This window comes from Equus przewalskii, unplaced genomic scaffold (assembly GCF_037783145.1).
Source record: "Equus przewalskii isolate Varuska unplaced genomic scaffold, EquPr2 contig_13297, whole genome shotgun sequence".
Lineage (NCBI taxonomy): Eukaryota > Metazoa > Chordata > Mammalia > Perissodactyla > Equidae > Equus > Equus przewalskii.
Genome location: NW_027227157.1, coordinates 94,513 through 110,853, shown reverse-complemented (window position 1 = coordinate 110,853; position 16,341 = coordinate 94,513). Strand labels below are relative to the sequence as shown.

The 16,341-nt window shown below is 36.5% G+C and overlaps 1 protein-coding gene and 1 pseudogene across 1 annotated transcript; both read right to left on the bottom strand.

The window, feature by feature from the left end:
• Nucleotides 1-349: 349 nt before the first annotated feature.
• On the bottom strand, nucleotides 350-8,811 carry LOC103543825 (olfactory receptor 5AP2-like). Its single transcript, XM_008510670.2, has one exon. It carries the CDS (start codon nucleotides 6,427-6,429, stop codon nucleotides 5,434-5,436), a length of 996 nt encoding a protein of 331 aa, XP_008508892.2. The 5' UTR covers nucleotides 6,430-8,811; the 3' UTR covers nucleotides 350-5,433.
• Nucleotides 8,812-14,136: 5,325 nt separating this feature from the next.
• LOC139081287 (olfactory receptor 5L1-like) lies at nucleotides 14,137-15,226 on the bottom strand (annotated as a pseudogene).
• Nucleotides 15,227-16,341: the final 1,115 nt, after the last annotated feature.

Below are 16,341 nucleotides of genomic sequence, written 5' to 3'. Positions count from 1 at the left end.
TCAGTTTCTCCCTCAGAAGTAAAGGGTTTGGACCCCACAACTAGAGTCCCAACATCTAAGACTCTCAACAGAGGGGCAGATCTCCAAATCCTCTAGCCCTGAGAGCCAATGGGGCTTGTTTCCACAAGGCCCACAAGAGTGTAGCAAATAAAAAAGTAGTTATTAAGAGAAGCCATAAATAGTTGCAGCTATCACACCAGAGTTCAGAGCACAGATAGAGGGCAGAAAAGCCTATCTCTAAGTCTTTCCCTGAATGGATTCTATATGCATACATTAAAAGCTGCTGCCTGAGGGACAGGCTGCTAATTTAGCATGCATCTTGTGGCTGACTGAGATCCTCCCTGGAGCCCAGAAAAACATGTGGACACCTCTGCCACTTTCTCACTCTTGCCCCCTCCAAGTTGCAAGTATATCCCTGGAAGGAGCTTGTACATGCATCTGCACCTCAGCTTTTGTGGCTGCTACTTGAGGAACATGCCCCCAAAAATCCCAGCTCTGATAGCCAACAGAGCTTCCATTCAGAAATGCCACAGAAGTTTAAAATCATACCAAGCACACAATGATATGAAACTAGAAAACACATAGAAGAAGAAAACAGGAAAATTCACAAATAGGTAGAGAATAATTCTACAGCTACATCATAACAACCATCTTAGAATCAACTCGGCAAAGGGGAGAAGCAAAGCCTTCACTACACACACCTCCCGATTAGCCACTGTGGCTATATTTTATGGCACACTTCTGTTGATGTATTTGAGACCTAGCTCAAGTTACTCCATGGACACAGACAAAATGACCTCCGTTTTCTACACAGTTTTAGTCTCTGTTAAACCCACTGATCTATAGCTTAAGGAATAAGGATGCGAATGGTGCCCTGAAAAAGTAATTAACACTAAATTATGTTCTGGGCGATTTCAGGTGTTCACATAAAAGTATTTATTTAAAGGTTTTGAGACCTAAAGTCCAAGGACTTTGACATGGATTTCTGTAGTCTCACCAGTACAATCTTCTGGATATTTCCTGTTACTTACCTTTATGCTTAAATTGAATGTAGAAAGAAGTCATGACTTATCTTACTCTTCTCTCCAAACCAAGGATGAGTACTAATAGGTTCACTTTGATTTTGCAAAAAGCATAGTTTTACACCTCTCTTCTTTGTTCATGGGTATGCCTCTGTGATATAAAATGGGCGTAGAAACTATGTCCCCATTTCTAGTCAACTTACCCTCATCAACATTCCAATTTGTCTTTAAACAATGAGTTTAATAAACTTGTTGAGACAGAAGGGAACGTTAGTGGGTTAAATTAGGTTTGGGTGCCTCCTTCCGATGCACTAGTGTCGCTCTGTAAGTGTAACATCATAACACTCAGAAATCTATAATTAGTAAATGAATAAATAAGAATAAAAAAGAAATCTCCTTCCCTCGACTAAAAGTTCCATAACGGCATGGCCCTTGGCTGTCTTGTTAACAATTTTTCTGCTTTGCTATTTACAATGCTCAGCTCTAAGATGCCATTTAAAAGTATTTATTGAATGAATGAATGGGAGTAGCCTGAAAAACTGATGGAAAAATGAACTTTTTAAAATTTACCAAGAAAAGAACTACTTTCTTTAATTTTATTCAAGTACGTTCATTTTAGATTATATCCATCTGCACTTGCTATCTTTTGGTCTTGGCTGAAATAAGAATCTGGGACAGAGATTCTTCGATTTAAAAATCTTCTCAGAGTACTCTGCAACATTCTTCCTCAATTACATCAACAGACATCCCCAGGATCAGCAGCTCTGGATTTGTATTGCACCCCACAGTCTTCACTTCAGCCTGTGGATTTCCCTTCTTGCCCTTACTCAGGAGAACAGATTTGGTGCTATTGACAACTTTACAGAAACTGCTTGAATGGAAGTTAGTGGTAATGTATCTGGACCTTCTTTCTCAAAGGGAACTGGAGAAGAGGATTCCATTTCTCCTATGTGTTCATAGCATTATACTAGTTAAAATAAAAAAAGAAAACTTAAAGTGCCCAATTGATTATATTTAAGTTGTTAAGGAAGAGTTATTGACATAAATATATGTTCCCAGGAAAAAGAATGAAAAGTATTTTTTTAGAGTTCCATTTGTAATGATTTATATTGGCTTTCTGTGTATCTGTGAAATAAACTGAAATCATATTGCAAGCAAAATTTTAATAGTGGTCGTTGCTGAGTGGTTGGATGCTTGGTAATCCTGCAATCTATTCCAAAATCTTCATTAAGTTAATTGAATATGTTGTTCACGCTGTAATCAAGTGGTAATTAATCCAGTTGTGAAAAACATAACACAATTTTAGCTTCTCAAGAGTATTCACTTTATTTTAGGTTGTCGTCATGAAAGGAACATGGGAACACTCTTTCCGGTTCCCGGGAGGAAAGATCAATGGGCTATACAGGTTTTTCATTCAGGTCGTCTTCCCTAATTTATATATCTCTTTAGAGTATAAAATGTGCTGAGTGTTATACAGTCAAAACATAATAGGAATAAAAACACATATTAGAACATGCAATTTTTAGCAAGTAATTTGTCTTATATTACAAATTGAACAGTTTTAGACAAAAATATTTCATTTTCTCATAAATATTTTCTTTTATAACCTTAAATGATTTATTTGTTTTTCATAGAATATGTCACACACCAGGACCTATCAACCACTGTCCAAACCTCTTTCCAACTCAATGTACTTTATTAAAAATACATTAAATATATTCATATCTATAAAAATTAAGCATATTTTATGTAAAATTAACCTCATTGGCCATCTTTCACATAAATGTGTAAGGAAAATATATTCTTCTTTTCCTTTACCTTTTCGCTTAAAAACTTTGACTTAATAGCCTTTACAGATGGTTAGGAAAGCAGAGTGTTTTGTTTTTGTTTTTTATTCATTTTAGGAAAATGATAAAGATGGGAAAGAGTCTACAGTAGGAACCAGACTTTGAAGTGAGACAGTCCTGAGTTCAAATCTATATAATATCATTTACCTGTTAGCTCTGGGACCATAGCCAACTAATTCCCTATCAGGGACAAAATCTCTGATGCTAAAAGAAAAGAAGGAATCATTCATGGCATCATGTCATGAACTGAAGTCTCCAGGATCCGTCTTTGTCCACTTTAGAGCCTGCTCACCCGATCTGTCAGAGTCCAGGTGCAGATCCCAGCCTCCAGTCATGTTTGGAGCTCTCAGCCAACTTACTTTAGGATTTCTTTTTCCTGACCATGCCTTCACTCTTGGTTAGAATTGAGCATGTTTCTTCACAGTTACCCATGTTGGCCACACCATTCCAACTTCTAGACCAGATGCTGTTCTGATCGAAGGTTAGGACCCCACATTGCCATGAAATGAGCTTATAAAGTCAACCCCAGAGTTATTCATTTTATGTTATTCTGTATGGTCCTATCTCAAGGGCCATGGCTGAAATGGTACACTTAGCTGCAAAGGAACAAACATCCTCCTATTGTGATGATCCCATGCACTTCAGAGAATATTTTCTGCTCAGTACTTAGGAAGAAGTGTTTGGTTCTCATCACCCTCAAGCTGCCATTCTGTTCTTCCCTATTGAAAACTCACACTCACCAGAGCCTTAGTTCACCACTGATCTGGATGGACAAAACTCTTCTGGTCAAGTTGGTTCCACTGTGGTAAATGGAACTGTGGCCTAGAGTTAGAACCCAGCAGATCTTATTATTGCCAGAGGGTTTTAATCTCTAGTTCATTCTTTTTCTCACTACTCAAACTCACTTTTGTGTTAGGACTTTAACTTTAGACTTTCCAGCCATACCTTCTCTATGGGTCATGTCCTAGAAGCTGACCAAACTATCATTTCACCATTTGTTGGTTTCAGTTCCCATCTCTGCCTCTCAGAGGATAGCCTCCCTCCGAAATTTTAGTTGTTTGCCTAAATAAAGAGATTTCAGACTGAATATATTCTTGAGAAAATATCCGAAGAGCTATACTTTTATATAGTTGATATTTGCAAATTGTTTTTTGTTGTTGTTGTTGAGGAAGATTCACTCTGGGCTAACATCCTTGCCAATCTTCCTCTTTTTGTTTGAGGAAGGCCCTAGGCTAACATCTGTGCCAATCTTCCTCTATTTTGTGTGTGGGTCGCCAACACAGCTTGGCTGATGAGTGGTGTAGATTTGTGCCCGGCATCAAAATCCATGAACTCAGGCCACGGAAGCACAGCATGCCAAACTTAACTACTATGCACTGAGGCTGGCCCCTGAAAATTGTTTTTGAAAAAGTCACTATACTTGAAGATATCTTGCAATAGTCATGTGTATATATAGTACCCCTTTGGAGATGATCCAAAAATACTAAAAGAGAAAAATATAGTTCCTGCCTATTACTGGCATATAATCTAAATTATACACAAACCATAGTAAACATACTCATGTTTATTTCATAAAAATTTACTCAGTATCTACACTGGGGAAGATAGTATGATAAAGAGGCAAGGAATCAAATCAAGAATAATAATTAAATAGCAAGCATAGTAAAGGAATAGAACAGACACAACTAACTGCATGATTAGACAGAAAATGCTGAGAGTCTTAAAAAAAGCACAAGAGATTCTAGTGAGGTTTATAATTTGAGATGTTGTCTATAATTGAATCAGCTGTCAGGAAAAAATCACATAGGAGTTGATATTTAAGGAAGGGTTTTTAGAGTGAGTAGAGTTTGAACAGCTAAGGTACAGTGTGCATGTATTCACGTGGAAACAATTAATGGAAAATGAGTCTCAATGAATTGTATTTATTTCCTTTCGCAAAAAGAGAGTAGTGATATATCAATGGTCTAGTCAATATTGGGAGTAATTGTGGTAAAATTTAGGCTAGAGAGAGAGAAGGAGTAAGAATCTGAAATATAGAACATTATGTTCATGGTAAATCTACTTATGGAATAAATATTTAAAAAATCAACTTTATTTTTTAATCAGTTCCCTATTAATAAACATTTAGATTGTTTGAAATAATTTGCTGCTACAAAATATGATGTAACAAATACTTTTGAAAGTAGTGAACTTTTATAGATTAAATTCCTAGAAGAGAATTTCTAGTTTAAATGGCGCACAGATATTTAATTTTCATGTGTTAGAAAAATTATCCTCATAGAAAATGTTAGAAGTTATCCTCTATAGACAACAATAATTTACACTTCTACCAACAATGAAGGTGTGTTATAAAAATTTCAACTTTAAAATGATGAAGAATTAAACATAATACAGATGATGTGAGCAGGCTGGTTCAGACATTAGATTCTGACCCTAATCTGTGGTTGAGACCTCATTACCCACAGAATTGGGGAACATTCACATTAAACTGGTTTTTTTCATCAGTTAGAATCAAAGGCCAAGAAACAGAAAGGCTGTAAAGTTGTCAAGCTTCGTTTCATATTTTAAGAAAGCAATTGTTGGCTAATCAATTTCCTAAAGGCATTTTTGACATCTTTGTTCCTTAGACTGTAAATTAGGGGGTTCAGCATAGGTATAATCAATGTATAGAACACAGAGGTCACTTTGTCCATATCCAGTGAATGACCAGTGCTAGGCCGCAAATAAATGAAGATCAGGGTACCATGGTAAATAGTGACCACGGTCAGGTGGGAAGCACAAGTGGAGAACCCCTTTCTTCTTCCCTCAGCAGAACCTGTTTTAAGAATAGCTGCTATGATGCAGACATAAGAGAGAAGACCCATTAGAAGGCAGATGGTCTCCACCAAACTAGCAAAGACCACCAGAACAATGTCATGTATGTAAGTGTCAGTGCAGGACAGAGATAAGAGTGGGGAGATATCACAAAAGAAATGGTTAATTTCTTTGGAGCAGAAAGACAGATGGAAGGTGTTAGTGGTGTGAATAATTGAGCTCATGGTGCCCCCTAAAAATGCTCCAATTGCAAACTGGCAGCAAATCCTCTTGGACATAATAACAGTATAAAGCAGGGGGTTGCAGATTGCTATGTACCGGTCATAAGCCATGGCAGCCAAGAGGAAAGACTCCATGTCAATGAAAGAACAGCAAAAATAAAACTGTGTGGCACAGCCATTGTAAGAAATGGTCTTCTTATCAGAAAGCAAATCCACAAGTAATTTGGGGGCAATGACGGAGGAGGAACATGAATCTATGAAGGACAATATGCAGAGGAAAAAGTACATAGGGACGTGCAAGTAGGAACTGATTGTGATTAATAAAATCATCCCAAGGTTCCACATGAGGGTAACAGAGTAGATGAAGAAAAACACAGCAAAAAGAACACTCTGAAGTTCTGGATGGTCACTAAATCCCAAGAGAAAGAACTCAGTCTTTGCCGTGCAGTTCTCCACCTCCATTCTCTGTGGCACTCCTAGACTTTGAAATTGTGGCAGAGTAATCATGGCAATGTTAATAATCATCTCAATTTTAACAAAAAATAAAAATAAAATGATCGAAATAAATAGAACAGTAATTCTAAACCCACTTGGGCATCCTGATAGCACCTAGACATATCCAGAGTTAGAGTAATATAATGCGTAGGTTTCACTTTTATTTTGTTACTTTGATAATTTGCTATGTCTGTGCCTTAAAGCTATTGTTTTCACATCAAATGGTACCACCATCAAACCAGCTGCTGAATTCTAGACCTGGGTTTCACTCTTACTTTCTTCAACTCTCTCATCTTCCACCAATGTCAAGTGATGGTGGTCAACCATACTACTAAAGAGCAAAGTCTTCATAAATGGCCTTTTTTTCCCATCTGTGTTGTTTTCGTTTATTTCCAAAACAAATAAAACCATTGCTCTTCCAAGTGAAGCCTTGTATAGACAGAGCAGAAGTTCTGAATTTCTTATCTTGAAATGTGGCTTTGCCTCTGAGGAACAAAGAAAGTCCTTAGAGTTTTTTGAAATCCACTAATAAAATAGAAAGAAGAACGATTCTGATTTAGTTATGTAAGTGACTGAATCATAACTCTGTCACTCAGTAGTTGTGAAACCTTGGGCAGGCTAATTAATCACTGAGTTTCACTTTCACCATCTATGATAGGATAATGTAGTACCTTACTCGTCAAATTATAATTGTTAAATGACTTTTTTCTTACAGCCTCAATATCATCGCCATCTTGTTATTTCACTGTTCTGATGTTGGAAATATAACAGTTGTGAGTCAATGCAGTCACCTATTTTATTCTATATGGAAATGCGGCTGATATCCAAGGTTTACTCTTTTTTGTCACTGCCATTCCTTTACTTAATTTCCTCCCTCTTTTTCCTCAGTTGAACCTCATAATTGGCCTCCTTCCCTCCAGTCAATCCTCACTCTACTTTCAAACATGCTAAAAAATCTATCCATAAACTACTGCAAGAGTTATATATATAAAATAGATTTTGTATTATGTTTCCTTCTTGCTTAAACTCTTAAATGATTCCATGTCCTGTACAAGCTCAGCTTTTAAATACCTTCAGATTTGACATGTATTTCCATTTTCTATCCATATCCTCCATCTCAGAACCTGATCTAACAACATTACAAGAGTCTTACCCTCCTGCTCTGTCCTCAATTTGTTCCAGGTTTTCAATAAAACGAAATGTCTTTACTAAAACTTTGCATACATTTAGAGACACAGAGAATGAAATATAAATACCATAGAAATTGTGGATTCTGCATTATTACTCAAAGTTTATTTTCTACCTTTCTTCTGTTTCTAGGTAAATTAATTGAATTCTGGGTAAATGTGAATATCTGGCATTAACATATTTTCATCTTGTAATTTTCAATGGACTTTCATATCTAATTTAATTCTCATAGCCTTTTCAAATATGTTAATAATTCACTATCTCTCAATTATATTGAAAAGAACTTGATTATTTCAGGCCATTTAGCCAGTCCAGGGTTGCATAGCTCGGCAATCAAAGAGCGAGGGCCAGAGATTGGAAATTCTGCATCACTGGGCTAGAGCACTCTTCAATAAACAATTCCTTCTAAGAGATGGAAATGTGTCAGAGATGGTGAAACTTAGGAAGAAGATTGGAGTAAATAATATCATTATTTTCCAAAATCTCAACGTCCCAGATTTGATATAAGGATATCAGTTTAAAACTAACTTCAATTTTCATTTAGTGCATGAGTTAGAACAGGCAGGTTTACTTCTTTCGACACAGTAATAGAGACAGTATGTTGTGATGATTAAAAGCATGGACCCTAGAGTCAGACTGCCTGAGTTTAAATTTGGATCTATCACTTAATATTTGTAGCACTGTAGCAAAATTTCAGTAGTTCTATGGTTTCATTTTCTGATATGTAAATTACATTTTATAGGAGCATTGCCTGCAGGTAATTATGAGGATTAAATGAGCAATTACACATAAAATATTTTGAAGAGTGCTCTTCACATAGCAAACATTCAATAAATATTAAGTATTATTATTCAACCATTGAGAAAAGTTTGAGCTTCCTTAGACATTAGTATTTATTATTTTATTATCAACCAAGTTTCTCTTTTTGCTCTAAAAAAGGGTTAATTAAAAAAAGAAAGCATCATTGAGCTACTCCAACTCTTTTGGAGTTCTCTTTTGCTGAAATATATGTGGCTTCCTCCTTCGAAACTATCAATTGTCATTGAGTGACCGTTCATCTATACATGTCTACAAATATGAGACATAAGATTGTCAGTTGATCTGGGAGTGGAGCAATGGCCACTGCTGTGAAGGTGAGGGAAAGATAAAATTATATCCAGTGATTACTCTGCCATCATCTCTTTTGATAATTATGAAGAATAACTATTAAAAAGTAAGCATCAAAGAAAATCTTATCTTAGGGACTATGCTTAAATAAGCTTGGGATCTGAGTCCTAGGGAACAATCACTTCTTTGTGCAAGCTGTTTTCTGCTAAACCCCTTATTTCCAATCACAGAATTAAAGGCAATAAAGAAATCAAATTATATGAAGAATATTTACCTGTAAGAATCTTTCAAGGATGTTACACACTTCAAGACTGAAAGAAACTTTCAGGATTCAAAAATGAAATATGAAAGCCAAATGGAACAATGGAAGGAGAAAAGAATAGAAGAAACAAAAAATTAAGTGGAGTCCAAAGAGGAGCCAAAGAATCTGTTCTTCTATGCAATTTTCAGGTGAGAATGAAAATTTCTGAAAGAGTTCAGAAAATTAACATATTCCTGCAGTAAGTTCTCTATATTGAGCCCTAGTCACTGCTTTTGAAACTTGTTTTCTATTCCTTTAAAGCCAACCCCCTAGTCGCACCCTAGTCTTTCTATTTGTGTTGATAACTGTTCACTCCAATGCGTTACCATAAGATAAAATAAATATTATGATATACAAATTGGGTCAGCTTTAATTTATATTTAAACCTACCCAACTTTTAAAAAGAAATAGTAGATAATGAGAATTGTGTTTGTGTTTAGATTCCAAATCAGAATCCAATAATACTGAGGATTGTCTTAAGAAGATCATGTGTTAAATGTGCTTTTTTTTTGTTGTTGCTCTTGTTTTTGTTTTTGTTTTTTGAGGAAGATTAGCCCTGAGCTAAAATCTGCTGCCAATCCTCCTCTTTTTGCTGAGGAAGACTGGCCCTGAGCTAACATTCATGCCCATCTTCCTCTAGTTTATATGTGGGATGCCTACAACAGCATGGCTTGCCAAGCGGTGCCATGTCCGCACCCGGGATCCGAACTGGCTAACCCTGGGCTGCCAAAGTGAAACATGCGCACTTAACCACTGTGCCACGGGCCCAGGCCCATCTTGTTGCTCTTGTTTTTGTTGAAAATACCTTGAGGACAAAAAGTGTCATTCTAGGCATGTTTATACTCAAAACATCAGTTTCTTATGTGTAAAATAATTGACTATAAGACGATGAACACTTAAAATCCTATCCAGCTCTAATATACTAGGATTATGTTAAGAACACTTACCAGATCACTTTCTTTCATTCACCTTCTTACTACACTGTTCTCAGCATCAGTTCATTGTTCACTGGAAAAATCTATTCTGACAGTTAAAGATTAAAAAATTGACCCATTGCTACCTTTTCTATAATCCATTTCGGCAGCCCTTTTGTGTTCATAGAATAAATTTGTGCCTCCCTTAGAAAGGCCGTCATTCATTAGAATAATGCAAGATCTTTTATATTTTGCTTTGAGTCTTTTGAGATTAGCTCTCCAATCTCACATCAGATCCCAGGAACACACACACTAACGTCCAAATCCCAGGGGGAAAATGTATGTGAGCAATTAAACAGTTCTACTGAGGAGTTAGTTAAACGAAAAATGAAATGACATAATGTGTTTTTCTACCTCCTCAGGATGTCTCAAAGAAAAATACGTTTGGGCTTTCAACATACTAGATTATTGTATATAAAATTGGATTATGATATTTGCTATCTAGTTAGATTTAACCAACTCAAAGCAATTTATCAAACTATCAGGATATTCTATGTGATAGAATGGTGGAATAAACTGGAAAGAAGAAAAAATGTATTTATCTAGGTATTGAGAATTAGAAGATCTTGAAAGTCAACATGTAAATGGAAAACCAATTATGAGTGAAGTTAATGACTCTGGTATGTGTTACGTGTGCATTTATGTTCAAATGGAATTCTGTTCATAAATGGATCAGAGAATCTTCATTCACTAAAGGCATTTACTCTGTAAATATGTTGTGCTAGGCAGTGTTCTAAGTACAAAACAGAGAAAAGGAAGATAAGTTGAACTCGACATTAGGAATTTTATCAAGTATAGAACAGTAAATGAAAGATGGTAGAGGAAAAAAAATAAGCAATTACATGGAGACTGGAAAGTCCCTGGTATGATTGGAGACTCAGAAATGAGATTTATAGAGAATGTGTTGACTAATGAAGAAAGGTAATACTGGAAATATAAACATATTATACAAAAATATGCATTTCCAGTTATGTATATATATGAGTGTGTGTTTATATTTACATATATTTATCTTGGCAAAGAGAGATATGAGGAGTTTTGAGATTCCATCTGTCCATAGGATAAATCTCAGCAGAAAGAAACTCCTTTTCCAATAATTCCAGCAAAATCCCCTAGTTAAGTCACTAGCTCACTACTGTCCACCCAGAAACCAATCAGTGGGTCTTTTGATGACTGGCCATGAACACTTCCCCAAATCCCATTAAGTGCAAAGAAAGAGACCCATCAAGCATAGGAAAGGCATGGTCCTCACCCGAAAATTGAGATGCTAATAGTAAGAGAATGAGATAAACATATCAACCCCTATATTTTAAAAGTAAGGGAGTGACCAGATTATATGCGTAAAACAAAACCACTTAAAGAAACACAAAGAAACCTTTATGCGGCTGATTTCAGACATGTTTTGAGGAGCACCCAGTGCACCTTGATTCCTCCCAGACAACTAGAGGTGTTACCTATGAAGTGACATTTGGAGGGAAAGACAGATCTGCTATGTCAAGTTTTTTGTGAAGCTGAATGGAAAGCATCCACCCTTTGTGCTAATAAAACAAAACAATCAGTCTTTAGATATGAAAAGTGTGTCTATCTCTCAGCAGGACATGGGTACTCCTAGTTATCCATGCTAAAGTGGGGGGGATTTTGCGTCGCTGAAGCCCTCAGATCCAAGGTCTCTGAAAGGGACATTGTAGATTCTAGAGAGAGATCAAACTGATAACTCACTAAAATGTGAGCACCTGGATAGCTGAAAATGCTTCTTAAACACAGGAAAATTTAATACTGAAGGCTCCTCTGAGGAGACTAGAGCTCCAGTATATTGATGCTTTCTAGTCCAGTGACTCCACACTCAGGTGAGTTTGCTTTCTATAAGAGTTTTGACAGTGTCTGGAGACGTTTTTGCTTCTCACAAATGTGGGGAGGGGTGGTCCTGATATCTAATGGGTAAAGGTCAGGAATGCTACTAAACATCCTATAGTACACAGGAAAGACATCCACAGCACTAAATTGTCTGGCTCAAAATGTCCACAGTGCTAAGGTTGAGAAATCCTGTTCTAGTTGAAGGACCAAAGGTGAAAGACGTTTCTCTTAACTTCACCCTAAAATACAAAGTATCATGGGTGGTATGGTAAATCTCACCCCACTTAAACATTGGAAAACCAATATAGAGCCATAGTTTCATCATAAGCACAATATAATTCCATTCATTTAGTCATTGCTTATTTATCTATTTAAAGAAATAATGAGTAGCTGTCTTCACCAAGGGATACTGGAATATTTCCAAATTATCCTTACCCTCAAAGATTCCTTTTTAAAAAACATTAATAATGGTACTTTTTATGGGACTGGTCCTTGAAGTTTTGTCATTATGTTTAAGTCCAATGATAACTCTCTAAGGCTAGCAGCTTATCCCCAGTTTATATTTCAGAAACTTGAGATTAAGCAAGTTTGTGTCTTCCTCAAAATAACTCATCTGGATATGAACCTGGGGTGAGGTGTGTAATCTCGAGTCCAGAGTTCTTCCTACTTCATTAAAGCAACAAGGACCTAAGTTGCATTAGTGAATCCAGCAAAAATATAGAAAATAGGGGCCGGCCCCGTGGCCGAGCAGTTAAGTTTGTGCGCTCCGCTGCAGGTGGCCCAGTGTTTCATCGGTTCAAATCCTGGGCACGAACATGGCACTGTTCATAGAGCCACGCTGAGGTGGCGTCCCACATGTCACAACTGGAAGGACCCGCAACTAAGAATATACAACTATGTACTGGGGGCTTTGGGGAGAAAAAATAAAAATAAAATCTTTAAACAAAAAAATAGAAAATAACAAATATGAAATTAAATCTTAAGAAAGCAAGAAAAAAATGAAGTGTCAACATTGTAAAAACATGGGAAAGCTAAATTATGATTTGGCTTTTAAAAGATGGGTGTGTTATGCTTGAAAATGGACCTTATGTGTATCAGGCTCTAATCCATGGAACCTATAAATGTCATCTTATTTGGAAAAGTATCGCTTGAAGTTGTGAGTAGGTTAATGATTTTCAGATGAGCAGATTATCCTGGATGATCAAGGTGTACTCTAAATGTCACATTAAGTGTCCTTATAAGAGAGAGAGAAGATTATTTTAAACACACACAAACACACACACACACGAAAATGTAGAAAAGATGGAGAGGAGAGAGGTTTGAAGATGCTAGCCTTGAAGACAGAAGTGATATAACCACAAGACAAGGAATACCTGCAGCCACCAGAAGCTGGAAGAGATAAGGAAAAGATTGTCCCCTACAACCTCTTGAGGGAGTATGGTCCTGCTGACACCTTGAATTTGGCCCAGTTATGTGGATTTCAAATTTCTGATCTCCAGAATTGTAAAAGAATAAAGGTCTATTGTTTTAAGCCACAGGATGTGTACTAATTATTTTTCAGAAGCTGTGGGAATCTAATTTATAATAGATTTAGAATATAATAGATTTAGAAAATATAGTGAATGCTTAGAATAATACCAGGCAGAGGAAAAAAATGTTAACAAGAGCACAAAAGCTTAAAAAGGCACAGCATCAAATATATGATCCGCTTATTTAACCAAGACAAGGCAAAATAGAAAACAAGAGGTAAAAGTAAAAACAATAGCAACAACAGCAGGTAACTTATTGATCAGTTATAATATACCATATGTAGTGCAAAGAACTTAAGATACAGTATTTAATGTTCATGAAAATGTTAGAAAAGTAGAGTATTATTATCACTATTTTGTGGAAGAGAAGATTTTAAAAGTCCTAAAATTATTACCTTGCAATCAAAAAATTAATAAGAAAGAGAATAACAAAAAAACTAAAAAACAATACTCAGAAATGCAAATAGGAAATTTAGTTCAAATTTTCATGAAAAAAACAGAATATGAGAGAAAAGTATGCTCATACCACATAAAAAAAATGAAGTCAATTTAATAAGAATGGTTGCACACTTTAAGGATGATGAGAAGACATATATTTTTATGTGCACTTTGTTAGAAATCTATTGATGTTATCTCAGACCATGAAATTGAGTCTAACAATATCACTCTAAAAACCCATTCAAGGCAATTAAAGATTGGAGAAGAGCAGCAAAGGTAGCAGATGCACTTGAACTCTCCAATAAAAGGGATAAGATTTGTCTAAATAAGATAGGCAACTGGAAAACAAAAAAGCATGCGTTGTCCTTTAGCTCAAATAATACTTCCTTATTTTACTTTTCATTCACAGCCACCCAAAACAAGCCCCTCACTAAAGATCTCTAATGAAACCCTGAGTCTAGCTAAGAGAATAGCTTTTCAAAAGGCAGTTTGGATCCCAACACTTTCTTGAAAGCTTCTTTCATATCCTTGTCTTTCAGGCCATAGATCAAGGGATTCAGCCTGGGAATCACTGCAGTGTAAAACACCATGGCTGCTTTGTCAGTATCCACACTGTTGGAAAAACTGGGCCTGCAATAAGTGAAAAGTATGATTCCCTGCAAGACAGCAATCACTGTGTGGTGGGAGGCACAGGTAGAAAAGGCTTCGCACCTTCCCTCTGCAGAGCGTATACTCAGGATGGCGATGAGAATAAACCAGTAGGAAGTGAGGATGATCACGATGGTGACAATTTCACTGAAAGTGGCCCCAATTAATAATGGACATGACATAGCAAGCAAGAGTAAAGAGAGGGGGTAAATCACAAAAGAAGTGGTGACTACATTTGACCTACAGGATGGGATTTCAAGAGCTAAACACAAGTAAACCAAAGAACACACAGTTCCACAGATGTAGAAGCTAGAGACCAGGACCATACAAAATTTCTGGGACATGGAGAGCATGTACAGCAGTGAACTACAGATGGGCAAAAAGCAGTCACAAGCCATCACAGTCAGCAGGAAGACCTCAGTGACTGCACACATGCAAAGCAAATAGAATTGCACCATGCATCCCAGGAAGGAAACTGATTTTTCCTTGTTTAAGATATTGGAAAGCATCTTTGGCACGATGATCACGGAATTGCAAAAATCCACAAAGGACAAGTGGGTGAGAAAAAAGTACATGTAAGTGTGAAGTCCAGAGCTGACCTGATTCAGTGCAATCATGCCCAGGTTGGCCCAAACTGTGACTCCATATACGAGAAGGAACAGAGGGAGAGAAAGACTCTCAGCTCAGGGTCATGTGATACTCCAGGAAGAATGAACTCTGTCACAGTGGTACCGTTCCCCTCCCTCATTTCCACCATATGTCAGGATGGGAAACCAAACGATGTTTTGCGTTTCTTCTAAAAAGAGAACAAGAGAGAAAACAACACATTTATATTAACTTTGGAAAAATATAACATTGACAGTGATTTAAGATACAGTTGTCAAATAATTCAAAATTTTCAATGTCTCAGTGGATCTCACTGATCAAAATAAATTTAAGTATCAGCAGAAACCTATATGATTCCCAACTGTTATCTGCTATGATAAATTGGGTTGATGAATTAAATTAGGTGTTTTGTTGGAATCTGAAACAGGTTCAATGATTTTACAGCCTCATGGAGATAAACTACTGTTCTTTGAAAAATGTAGCAATTTCTGTCCATGTAGGGTGACAGCTATTGTGATCCTATATAGTGTACACTATCTTTTTAGATTAGTTTATCAGTAGCATAAATTTTGCAGGGGGTGAGGAGGTCCTGTACAATTTCCATGCAGGGACTGAGACCAATTTTTTTGAGCTTAGTGGCTCACAATGATTCTTTAACTCTAGAATTATGCAGAATGAAAAATAGAGAATTAAAATATATTCTAAAAGCCATCATCATTTTTACTTATCAAATTAGCAAAGTAATGTAGTTAATTATAATGATAATAATCTATGTCAATAATGACTCAGAAAGATGTAACTGTTGTATACACTTTTCTGGAAAGCCATTAGGCAACGTATGTCCAAAATCTTAACCCTGACGACAGTAAAAGCTATACGATATTTTTTATGAGAGGTTTTCTTCTTTTTTTTAAATCAGAATTTAAGTTTAAGTTTTTTTTATTATTTTTTATTTTTTTAAAGATTGGCACCTGAGGTAACATCTGTTGCCAATATCTCTTTTCTCCCCCCCCTCTTCCTCCTCTTCTTCTTCTTCTCTTTCTTCTTCTTCTCCTCCTCCTTCTTCTTCTCCCCACAGCCCCTCAGCACATAGTTGTATATTCTAGTTGTAAGTCGCTCTGGTTGTGCTCTGTGGGACGCCACATCAGCATGGCTTGATGAGCTGTGCCACATCCATGCCCAGCATCAGAATCAGCGAAACCCTGGGCCACTGAAATGGAGTGAGTGAGCTTAAACACTGTGCCATGGGGCTGGCCCTGAGATTTTCTTCTTGGTAAGTGATTACAATAAATATTTA